The sequence below is a fragment of the Anguilla rostrata genome, chromosome 4 (genome assembly GCF_018555375.3).
Source record: "Anguilla rostrata isolate EN2019 chromosome 4, ASM1855537v3, whole genome shotgun sequence".
NCBI classification, from domain to species: Eukaryota; Metazoa; Chordata; class Actinopteri; order Anguilliformes; family Anguillidae; genus Anguilla; species Anguilla rostrata.
The window spans coordinates 16,744,955-16,757,972 of NC_057936.1; the positions used below are offsets into that span (position 1 = coordinate 16,744,955).

Here is a 13,018-nt window from a genome sequence, read left to right on the forward strand (position 1 = left end):
TATTAATGGCGTGGTGAAAGTTTGGTTTAACCTGGCCCTTTGGCATTTTAATGCATCAGTCTTGTAGAGTGTACTAGTTTTTAATGGTGGTTTCTTTTCCTTTGGATTTCTTTCACACTTCCAGTACCACTTAAACTGGGGTGTCTGGCATTGAGGGGAAAGGAAAGCAAACCAAGAGGCCGCCTAACTACAATGGCTGATAGAGTGGTCTTGTGGTCCGAGAAAGTCAGACAGTCTGACTCTTTAAACAAACCATGGTGTACTGAAAAACGTATTGGGGGTGTTGTGTTATTTCTGTCAGGACGAAGGTGTAAGGAATGCTGAGAACTAGTCCCATCGGAACAGGGCAGACCGAGAGAATGTGCTGCTGGGGACTCGGAGCGTTCAGGCTTCCCGATGACTCGGAACGCTCTGAAATTAGAGCTCGAGCTAGGGGAGGAATGTGCACTTCTCTTACTGCTGAAAAACTAGAAGTCTCTAAGTGCTTTCTTTTGGAACTTGATGCATATTTTGTGGAGTTTGAGGAAAAGGGTAGCGTTAATGGGGGGTTGACGGGTCCTGTTGACGCCCCTGCAGTCTGCAGTCAAAAGTGGGCTGGAACAAACCTGCATGGCCTCCAGACCCGTGCGCTATAGAAGGTTCTGGAAAGGAGTTCCATAGGGAAGCCAGTCTTGCAGCGGTGAAAAACCAGATGGACCTTCCCTTTCCATAGACCCCTCCTCTGTTCCTCCTCCCCTCCTTTCTCCCTCAGCTGTGTTTAACTTCCCTCAAGTGGCCCGTGCCGCTTGCCTGTCTAATGAAGTGCGCCGCTTGTTTGAAATAGGTGGCAGAGTCTGTTGAGATAGGGCCTCATAAAGTAAACTTCCGAGTGGGATTCAAATAAGCATTGCTTATCAGCTGTGTTGTGTGGATAGGACTCTGGGAGGAGCTGAAGACTGAGGGGGAGGGTCGGGAGGTTGGGGGATTGGGGGGGGGGGGGGGGTGGGCGGGCTATGTCAGCTGTGAGAGAGGAGTTCCAGAGGGATAAACAGCAGTGAAGGGGATCTGGAGGAGCAGGGTGTGTGGGAGGAGTAGGGGCAGCGCTCACGGCCTTTGGCGGGAGAGCGTCGAGCTGTGTTCCCTAATAATCCTTCCCCCGTCTTTGGCCCGCGTGTCCTCCTCCTCCTCCAGCGCGCTGCTCCCTCCGCCTGGTTTCCTGGTTCAGCGGGTGAGGTCAGAGCAGGTCTCCCGTGGCAGGCCGGGGACGGCCAGCGCTCAGCTCATCATCCGGATGTCTCACGGAGCCGAGGGACCGCGGCGTGAGTCATCTGCTGAGATATAGAGCTGAGCCGCGAGCCAGAGAGAAGCTCGGGGAAGCTGACTGAGGGGTCTTATTTCCTCCCTCTTACGCCGTACCCCTTTAGAAAGGAATCGAAAGCACGGAGCAATGATGGAGTAAAAGATGAGCAATGATTCAAAATGATTTTGAAGCACAAATAGGGTCCACCAGAGAGGGAGGTCTGTCTAGTTTAGAGGTTGTAAATTGGGTGATTTTTGGGCTATTGGACTACAGGGTGATTTTGTTCTCTCCCCATACCCCCCATTTCATCTTTCTGTTAACAACCTGAAATCTTCAGAAATAATAACTTTTTCTCTCATTTCCAATGATTGCGTCCCAAGGGAGGTTCTGACTGCCGAAGCAACCGCACAGCAGACGTTTACCTGCCCCACACCCTGACCCTGCAAGGCTATTCACACAGGCTTTCGCCACACCCCGGCTGCGTTAAAGCCCCCCCCTCAGCCGCCCCCCACCCCGGCTTCACACCCCAGCTTGACTTATAGCGCCCCGGCGTCCCGCCATTACTCTCCGGCCCATCTCCCATTTAGCGTGTTAGTTTGCTGACAGTGGAGTACACAGCGCTTAGCAGCCGGCGCGGCGAGCCATCACTCAGCCGGAGCGGTGATGAATAGCAGGTAGCCGGGGTAAGTGGCGGTAGCCGGTTCCGCTCCGGCTGCTCCCGGGCGCGGGGAGTCTTCGGGAGAGTCGCCGCGCCGGGCCGCCTCCCCCCTGTGAGTTATGATGTCCGCCGGACGCTCGGTAAATGATGAAACCGAAAGGGGGCCGAGGAGGTTTCCAGTGAGGGCGGAGTGAAGGAGGGAAGGGTGGGCGTGGAGGGCGTTTCGTCAGGTGATGAAGCACCTGCGTTTTCTCTTCTGTCCTTGGCCCCTGCTGTATGTGGATCAGAGGACTAACTCAGCCCTTGCTCCCTATGAGGAGGGAGGACTAACTCAGACTTTTTATTCAGGGAAAGGCAACGCTGTTGCCTCCATCAATTATTGGCCTATTTTCTTGTTAGTATTAATACGATTAGTAATATTATGGAGACATGGGAGATATATTACTATCGTTAACTGAAAAGTTAGCTTTTGCACTGACAGTTAATGTATTTGGAGAGAGATTTTTGTTGAGGAATGAGGAAACCATCTGCATGAAACAATAACTTTAGCCAAGCATTAAGATTGTTCAAAAAAACAATCAATCAATTATATAACTCAAATTATTTCTTGGTTTCAGGCAACAAACTAATAAAATATCACATTTAATGAAATCACTCCACTTTTTTTAGTAAAATGTTACACAACACAGTATTATTACGTACATTTTCTATTAGATAATTTATGAATTATGAGTGTGTCTTTTTGGCTGCAAAAGTTGCAAGCTTAGCAGTTTCCCCTGAGTATTTTCTATTTTCACTGTTCTGATTTGAGAGGTAAATTGTGAAGCGAAACAGGCGCATGCAGTAAAAACATAAAAATGTCAGTGTTTCTCTGCAGTGGTGTTATGCTTGGCCTTCAAGAAGGAACAGAAATACGAATGGAACCAGCTGCTGGGCACTTCTCCATTGCTGGCACAGTGGGACCAACTGTTTACATGCAAAAACTCCCAAAGTGCCCAATCACCAACCTCGTCTTCCATCGAATCAGCCCCGCCCACTCAGACTCCGGTTTATTGCAGTTTCATTCCTATAGTCGGTGAAGGAAGTCGTATTTTTATCCCTGACCCAGATACACTAGGACTTGGTTTGGTGTTCCCTTGAGCGATTGCAGCCAACGCTCGCCCTCAGGGTATACACCTAAATGTGTTCGTAAATAGACAACAATGCATATGCTTGTAGACGTGGATATCTGCCCAAGAGCGGTGGACAAGTTTGCAATAGATAAGCAGTGTTCACTTAGTTCTGCTACACAGAAGCTAATGTCTGGCTGGAATTATAAATGCAGACCATTGTAATGCCCTTGTCAACCCCCATAGAGGGGTAGGTTGCGAGCTGACCTGCAGATTAATGCCATTTGTGAGACCCACTGATTTCGCAGTCATTTCTCCCCTGCAAACAGAAATCTGCTGTTAGGCAACCATTCTTATGTTTTATCATTGGAACTAAGGAGCTTCTGGCTTCTTTCTGACAGTAACAAATAATTTATTTGCTTGTGAAGTGCAGGTGTCCATGTTCTGCATTTTGAAATTATAATTTGTTGGTTTTACATTTCGGAATAAAACTATTCTAAAGCTGATTAGCCTTGAAATAGGGAAATATGATTTAACACCACTTTCCCATGTTTTCGGTATTTTCTACTACCCTGACGAATTTGGGTTTGAGATGTTGGAGAAAAGAAAACTTTGTTGTTTTGAGTGCTGCAGGGTCATTGGTGAAAAAAGAAAACAAAGGTGGTGTGGAAAATGAGATTTCCTAGACCTGAAAATCAGGCAGCATGTAAATTACAGAGAAGAGCCTTAAGTAAACATCACCGCAGTAGCTTGGTCACGCAAAGGGCGAATATACGATATACAATATCCAAAATATGTCCTCAACACTTCTTTGGTGGATAAGTTAAAAGCCTTTAATGCATCTGGGTCTGAATACTAACAATAACAACTTAGCCTAAGCATTGCATCTCAAGCAGCCTTCATCTGCGTATGATGGAAATAATAAGCATGCTTTTTGATAAGCAAATGGACTAGCATATGGGTTGAATTAAGAACTGTGTTTATTTAAAAAGTTCATTACAAAAAAAGCTGGCATAGTGGGACAGATAAATGTGTCCATGTGTGTAGCGTACACTGACCCAGAATGATCGACTACACATGGCCCCAAAAGGCAATTGGTCCCACGCAAGTGCCGCACATCCCAATATCTGTGACATATGAACAGATGTACCCACTGTGTGCAACACTAACTCCATCCAAACCAGCACAATCAGTTTAGACAAACTTAAGGACGTTTTACATTTTCATTCCCGGGCTGTTAGAACTCCTGTTTTGTCCTTGCTATGAGGCCAAGTGTAGTTGGGTGTACTGGATATGAGATAAGCATCAACCACTGACTTGAACCACTGTTCACTGAACATTCTCTTCTGGTCAGCCGAAGATGAAAATTGCCAAGGGAAAAGCTTTCATAATACTTCTAACACACTGCAGCTTATTTGTGGGGCCTAAAGAGATTGATTGAGAAATGAGACTCATACTCTGAAAAGTGTGAGGAGGATTGAGATCTTTGTGTCCTCTCCACACCAAGAACATGCTGTTCTTACCTTCAAAATGACGACCGATGGCACTCATTACACTGAAAACTTTTTGATATCTGGGTTATTGTTCGAGAAGAAAATGGATGAATAGACCTTGGAAACATCTTGCATTCATGCAGTGTAAATGTCCCAGCTTATTACCCTATACGACTGACATGAGCTCCAGCTTCTGACTTGATTTCTGGGGAACGATGGACCGCCAAACAACCAAGGAGAGTGAGAAACATGTTTCAATGGCATTGACTGGGCTGCAAATAATGTCATAGGAGAAAGAAAGCCATTTACTTCACAGCCATCATTTATGGAATTTGAAATAGAAAATTACTGAATATAATGTGCCATCAATCTCTAGCCATGTTTGTGACCTTTACATAGGTTGCATATGCCTGCCTCAGACCAAAATTTTACCTGGACTTTTGTTTTTTCAGGCAGCGTCTCAATGTGCGTAACATTACGCCAAGCAGGCACCAGGCTCTTAACCATTGTGTATCCGCCAAATCTGAAAGTAATGTGAGGCAGATCTTGACCACATCTAAACCATTCATCTTCAGTAGCCACGGAGCCAGGATGCGGCAGGAGTGGAAATATATACTCTCATGGGCCTGCACCATCTGAAACGTGTACTTGAATAAACCACCGTGTGACTAACGATCCAGCTTCCAAACGCTAGCAGAGATTTTTTTTTTTTTTTTTTTTTTTACCCAACCGACTGTGTGCAACGCTCAAAGACCCTCTCAGGAAGAGCACCGAAACAAAAGGCAGCTGCTTCCCCTCACATGGGGCCAACGACCATGACCGCAAGCTCGAGGGCTTGTAAGGAGCTACTGCGTGCAGAAGGCCAGACAGGTGCCTGTCTTTTGATGTCGGTGCCAGTCACAGTCGCGTAACACAATGGCTTGTTTTCCCTGTGAGTGGCTGCATTCTTGTGCCCATTAAGTGCAAGAACTGAGCAGCACAGCGCACTGAGCTGTAACCGGTCATTAGCAGGTGGGTCAACAGAATACGTGCGGTCAGAGCCTTGGTCCTCTATTGTTTGCTTGAAAAGAAGTGTCGGAAACAAAGGGGAGCAGTTGGGGGAAAGCAGGCCTTGTGGTTGGGCCTGCCAGGCTGCCAGCTCCCGGTACAGAACACTAGTGTGGAATGCGGCTGCCCGCACTGTTCTTTGATGGGGCAACAGTGTGGTGCAGTGCTGAGAGAACCAGCTCAGTTGATTGTAATCCTTTGCAGGTTGCAACCTGATCCCAGATGAGACACTGCTGTTGCAGCCTTTAGCGTAGCGACGCAATTAACCCAAATTGTTTAAGTGACTGTTCTGGTGTTGGAAAATATAATATGGAAAATATAAGCTAGGTTTTTTCAGTACTTATGTACTTACGGTACTTAAAGTTCTCTCCTTGTAAATTGATGCATTCAGCTGAAATTTGAAGTGCCTCATTTGAATTAGAATGCCCTGTCCTCAAGAACATCTGAGAAGTGACCGCAATTAAAAAATCTCTGAAGTTAGAACAGTGAAAGAAAATGTTTTTGAGGGAAATTTGTTTTGCATTTACCTACAGTAAGTAGATGTCTTAATTTAAAAAAGATTTTTTAAAGGCTTGATGATTTTAATCTGAGCAATGACTTTCGGAGGCAACACTGCTTTAAACAGCTCCTAACAAACAAATATTTGAACAGGTATAGTATTGGTTACATCCAAAATATGTTTCCAATATATAAAAATGTATTGAAAAAGGAGAAAATTGGTATACAGTGCAAAGAAAATGTATAACTCCTTGCCTTTTCGTTTTTGGGTTTATCAGGTGTCTTCTACAGCTGTATTACAGCAATGTCTAGTGTGTTGCTCTCCTCTCTCCCGTCAAATTATGCTCACATTCTGCTAGGCAACAGTTCTTCAGAGAAAGCAAACTCACATAATTCTAGGTAGGGTTTGCTATCAGAAACAGCTCGTTTAAAGAAGTTGGTTTGCACTCGCAAGCTTGTCAGTCAAAGCTGAATTACTCCACTTCACTGCAAAAAAGTTGTTGTTCTGGGTTTGGAAATGTCAGAGAAAATCAGCAGGGAATACAAGTAACACTGAACTCTTTGGTTGAAGAAGTTAACCGAATATTTTTTAAAACTGTCAAGGGAACACATACCATTTTCTGTTGCTATATTTTTAAATATATATATTTTTCTCCCTCTGCAGCTCCTCCGCAGTTCTTCCCTGCGTTCCACCCCCCTGTGCCCATCGACGACCGCCACGCTCAGGGGCGCTACATCTATGAGCCTTCCCCCGTGCCCCCGCTTCATGTGTGAGTACTGACCGCGCAGCGCTCCGGTTAGCCTTGCCAACACGCACTCCGCGAACAGGCAGGGCTGCGCATACAGTGCGCAACATCACCTAGACAGGAACCCGCAACCCGCAACTCAAATCAACGCACGTTCATAGAGAATCTGCGGGCGTGTGCACAGGCGCTATCGTCTCACGGTATTGCTGCACGTACCTGTTTTGTTCACGGGGATTGGCACATGTCCGATGAACCTGAGCTCTTACGTACGTTAAAAAACTACTGGGGCCTGGCTGGAATATGCAATATTCTGCCATTCAGGTTCACCAGAGCACTTCCTCACAGAAGCGAAAAGCGAGGAGAGCCCCTGACGGTTCTGCCGTGTCCTCGGACCCGTGCCCGGAGCCACTTAAGAAGGAGCCAGCTTCCACCCGCCTAATTTTATCCAGACCTCGCGATTTACGTCTGCTTTCTTTCTGGACTGACTTGAAGATTGTTCCAGTTCTAAAAGCAAAATATGCATGTGAATTCAGCAGGAGTTTAGACTCACGCAAATTAGTAATGAAGAATCCATTTTTCACTACCCATGCGTTTGTCATCATCAATTATTACTGATTTTTGGTTAAATTTGCTGGTATGTTTTGGAGTACTGGGGTATAAAACAGTTAGGTTCTTGGTTAGCTGTTAAACATCAAGCCCTCTGGGAGGTTTACTAGTACATTATGAATAGTGATTTTGGTTCTACAATCATCAAGGCTGCAGCATATTCAGTTATCCCTGCTAGAGAAATATACTTCTCAATATAGTAAAAACATACGTGTTGCAATTTTGTATATTTCTGTGCTGCTAATGGTGAAATGTTATTTTGAAAAGCGATATAAGAAAACGGGCTCTAATTATGAGAGTTTTCCCTCAACTGTGACACGGAACATTGCGCTTGAGGGTTTCCTCGGGCGTCTTGCATTTCCTTGGGAGTTCTGTTACATTTCCCTGCATGCGGGATCAAAACCCGGCCTTGTCTGCCGGTGACGTGATGCACTTGATGTAAACACGTCAGCCAGGGGAAACACGGATAACTAGCGGCGGGGAAAGGTTCATGCCCATGTGGTTCCCAGAACGGGGTGATCAAGCACCGTCTGAGGAGCAGAACGCCGCCCCCACCCCCAGCAACCCGCACGTCCATCAATGTCCCATTCTGACGCATGGTCACATGGGAGGGGGGGCAGGTGCTGGCTGTTAAAATGTCAGCAGGCCAGATGTGGAGCTTTTGGTTTGGTTACAAAGATAGCTCACAGTATATGGTCTAAAGTTAAATTGCCATGATTACAAGGTTTATGTGCTCGGCAGATCTCCTAATGGAGGGAAACGGACATATGTTACATTTTTACTTGGCATCTCTACAGTTAAATAACTGGTCAGTACCCTACTGAAGGATACAATGGCAGGACCTCACACTGGTCCAGAAACCTGCTGCCTTGAGAAGATGAAGTGGGAAGATATTGGGCAGTTTCAATACTGTATTACTGGATTAGTTTTCCTGTTACTGTTGAACCATTAGTCATACCTCAGGATCTAGTCAATTTGTTCGCTGGAACTGAATTTTGAAAGCATTTGAGATGCATCAGGACAAAGCTCTCTTGTCATGGAATGACAACGTTTGTTTATTCGCACCTTCAAGTGTTTAACATTTGTATTCCGGACTGAAATTATTATTATCTTATGGTCTTATTATTATCACATTAGTGAAACTTAATCTACTGGACAATAGTGATCTGTTTTTTTAAATTATTATGATTTCACTGCTAGCCACTGAAAACTCATTAGAAAATAAAGGACAACAACAAGTCTGGATCGCTCAGACTGTGGCAGTTAAATTAGCGCGTTGCTCACAATTTCTCAATGTTACTGGAGGAACATGGGCCTCCTGTGAACTGAACTGTCTCCGGTACGGACGTCCCAATGAGGATGAATTGGCTTCTGCTCCGTCTTGTTTGACAAGTTAGGGCCGGCGGCGTCGCGCTTGCTTCAAAGCAGCGACCGCTCGAGCGGCTACGCGACGCGGCCGTTCGGTTCGCCCTGACGGCGCGAGGGGAAATTCGAGGGAAAGGAAGCAATCACCGCACAAGAGGGACAAATTGGATCGAGCAGCTACTTGGGCCGCATTATGTTTGATATTCTTCATCATTATCCCCCCCCTCCCCCCCTTCCTCCTCACCTCAGTGTCATATCTTTCCCCGCCGACTGCTGCTAACTGTAATGAATTTTTTATGCCGGTCCCCTCATCTCCGGCGCGGTTAGCAAAAGGGGGGAGAAAATAAAAGCGGGTGATTGATGCCCGGTGTCACCGCAAACAAAATGGCAAATATAATTTAGCATTTAGCTTATGCAGAGATAATGGGGCGAACATGGGAGAGGAACACAGCTTAAACAAACAGGCGCCGTGTTATCAGTCAGGAGCGCTTTGGAGAGATTTGGAGGACAGGTTAGGGGAAGGGAGCCCATGAATTAAATTAAAGACGAAGTTGCGCGGCTGATGCTCGCGCCTCTCTCCTTGGATGGAAGTTATCTGCTCGCTTCGTTTCCTTGCCCCCTGTCAGAGAGTGCGGTAGTATTCTAATGCAGCTTCCGAGAAACCGCGACGATGTTTATCGAGTGGTTGTCCACTGGTATTTGCTGTTGATCTCTTAAGAAGCAGAGCTGGGCTTATTTGCGACCGAGTTAGCGTACGCAGAGAGCCATGGTGTTGTTGTATTTCCTGTTGGGGTTCTTCAAGTCATCAAGACTCCATATGACATCAATGAAGGGTTGTTTTGTGTTGGCCTGAGGGTTCTGTGCCACAATTGGTTTAGTTTTAGTTACTGCTGTCTTTACCCAGGGGTAATGTCTAGGGAAAATGTTTTAAGGATTTCTGCAATTCTTAGCCAGTTTGCTATTAGTCTCTCATTTCCTGAACTCATGCTTATTGATTTTTATTGAGGCTAATTGCATGGCAGGCTTGCCAAAGTCAAACCTAGTGCAGTAGCAGGTAGCAGGCTGTGCGTCTTTGTTATTGTTTGGGGGGATTTCATTTGAGTGGTTTATTTTTTGACTCTCACAATTAACCTAGAAAGAGCCTACAAGAGGCATAAATGAATTTCGAGTTCATTTCCTTTTCGACGTCAGAGAAGGAAGCAAGGACTTTTGTTACTAATGGGAAAGGCTCTCTGGAATGTCAGCCTGTCTTTTAAAACCAGCCATCTGCTCCAACCAAAGCGAAAATAGGAATTATGGCTTATTGCCGAGGCCTTTCGCCAGAGTCCACCAGCGCTGGCACGCACGGCGCACGCACACACCGTCCACACAAAACACACGCACGTCGGGCTGTCAGAGGAGGGGTGGGGGGAAGAGAAAAATTAAATTGTTTTAAGACAAGTTCTCTTTAGTGAACAGAATTAATCGTTATTAGCACTCTTAAATATATGCCTAAGTACACACGGAATATTATTGCCATACTTTCCTGCGCAGTCCTTCATTACGACTTGTAATTACAGTTCATTTTGCCCCGCGGCGATGCAATCAATCTGCCCAGACTTCTTTTCCTCACATTAAAGCAGAAGTGGGCATTTATGTCCAGAGAAAACAGTGATCACAGCCTCGTATCCCTGGCTATATTGATACGTTCAGGAGCACAATGCAGCCCACATCCTATGCAGAACCACATCCTATTATTTGGAGAAGTCTAATTGAAACATGTTTATTTATTATCCTGGCTTTGTTCAGATGAGGCAGTGTGTGTTACAGGCATCAATGATATGAGGTGGCAGAATTAAATTAAAAGCTCATAAAATGAAATATGCTCCATATTAGCTGTTTGACACTTAATTTGCCCCAGAACGAGCACAGGAAATCACAAATTAACCGTCCTTTGTTTTTGCACCCAAGTCCTATTAGGCCGGAGGAAACTGCAATTACTGGTGTGGATAATCAGCTGGCTTATGAATATATACAGGTCAGGCACCAGTGTGGCTTTTAATATTAAAGTCGGAGGGTTGGAGGGGTTTCCTTGTGTGGGCATTTCGTTTACAGCCCCGTTATTAGGAAATAATACAATTCAGAATCTGTTCCTGCATTTTTTTTTGTTTGTTTACCGCAGAGGAAAGGGTGAAATAATTCATTTACATTTCATCATTTCCGTTCTTTCAAAGTCTCTGATGGTTTACAAGGGCAGCAGTGTTGCGATGGTGAGGGGTTACTACTGTTTACCGGCAGTAATGATCAAATATGGCGGCATCAAGCTTTTTTACATTAATAAAACTACCTACCTACCATAAAATGAACTGACTTATGAAATAAAGTACATTGGAAGAGGAATCTTTGTGGTTAAATTCTCTCTCTACAATCTGAAGTATTTTGGTAGGATGCAACATATTAATACAATTGTGGTGCATATGAAATCTTATTGCATATAATATGCATGTAATATGATTATATCTTTTAAATATTGCATTTCATATGTGCAGTAATGAGACAACACCATCATACCAAATGAAATCTGGTTTCACAGGACCAGCTGTTGGTTTTTGGGTTGAGGAGCAGCTCACACGCTGGGCTAAAACAGGAAATTGCCAGGATTTACAGTGCTGAGCTGCTGAGCCCGTCCTGACCTTTGACCCGAGGTCTTTTGCCGTGCAGTCCGGGATCGAAAAACCGCCAGCGGAATTCACCGGATCCCTTGTGGTGGGGGGAGGGAGGGGCGGAGCGGCGGACGCTCGAGGCCGCGGTCGTGCGACGGGGAGCCTTGCGGTTCTCTGACTTATTAGAGGGAGGGAGCTGCTGGGCCGTGGGGAAGAGGTGCTGAGTGCTGGCGAGGGCTACCAACCGGCGTCCGTTTGGGCCTGTTTTGGGATCACAACCCCCCCCAGTCTTGTTCCTTCACGCAAATCTGTTTGAAGAAAACTGTCCACTAAGTCAGCCTGAGAGTTAGAGGCCTGACCTCTTGGGGAACGGTAGAGGGGAGAATCAGGGGTTGTTGGTTTTGCGTTTCTCTAGAAAAAGCCATGTAATATAGGTGACGCATTGCAATCGTACATCTCAAGCAGCCAGGCATACAGGCCTTTAACAGGCAATGAAATAATGCCCTGCTACTGCAGTGCTGTGGTGTGCAAGTGTGCTGGAGGGGTAGATATTGGTGTTGAGGGGGTCACTAAAGCTTCACCTGAGAGAACCAACACTTGGATGTACATCATCAGAGTGTGATCCCTCACTCATTGCCTCCCCAGCTTAAAACCCTGAGCCTGAGCTCTAGCTGAACTCCACCGAACAGCCACCTCCCTCTGCTCTGTCTCCCCCTTTGGATGAACCGTTTCTCACTTAAACAAGCACACAGATAGGCTGGTAAACAGCGCGCTCTTGTCTCTCATGCCAGGTTCATTGTGAGGGACTGGCTTAGTGGGAGCCGGGAGGAGGGAGAGGAGTAGGGGTCCCCTTTCATCTCGGCTCTTTTGCCAACCGTGTCCCGCGGCGGAAACAAAGGCCCTCTCTCGCGCCGCTACCCCGCCCGGTCTCCCGGCAACAGGCCGAAACAAACAGAGGAATCCACCGCAAGTCAATTATCCTCATCAGATTGGAGTTTACTCAGAGTGAGGGCCTTTCACCCGAATGTGGCCTCTAAAAATACCAGACAACCATTTAGAATAAGTAACTGACGATTGTCATCAGCATGAGTAGCAGAGATAGCTGTGGCCTTAGCATGATTACATTAGTTTTATTCATAAAACATGTACTAACAGTAGTTAAATCTTGTTTATATAAAAACTTAGCATCAATATAATGATGAATTGGGGGGAAAATGCTACTATTATTCATTGTATTTGTCATTTTAATACTGGGGTTTGATGCCTGTTTGTATAACACATAGCAGAGTATGACTTAGTTTCATGTCTAAAAAATTAATTGGGTCCACCATTTTGGTTAGTGTGTAGTCTGTGCGCACTTAGCATTTCTCAAGTGTAAATTTAGCACTTCTCAAGACTGAACAGACAATCTTGGTGCTAATGCTGCACATCATCCCGGTCATATCAACCTGCACTTACTGACAAGCTGTCCTCACTTAAAGACATCTAATGGGATGTTAAAGCGCGCTCACACCCTCCAGTCCCCGCGACCTTTACCGTCCCATGTCACAACCTCGCGGATAATACTGCTGACAG

The 13,018-nt window shown here is 45.7% G+C and overlaps 1 protein-coding gene across 3 annotated transcripts in view; it reads left to right on the top strand.

Annotated features, from left to right (window-relative positions):
* The window catches only part of gli3 (GLI family zinc finger 3), a 142,366-nt gene that overhangs the window by 71,131 nt on the left and 58,217 nt on the right, over positions 1 to 13,018 (top strand). For all 3 annotated transcript variants that reach the window (XM_064330971.1, XM_064330970.1, XM_064330972.1), the window contains exon 4: positions 6,749 to 6,854. In XM_064330971.1, the coding sequence (XP_064187041.1) occupies positions 6,749 to 6,854 (106 nt within the window). The remainder of the gene's footprint in view (positions 1 to 6,748; positions 6,855 to 13,018) is intronic.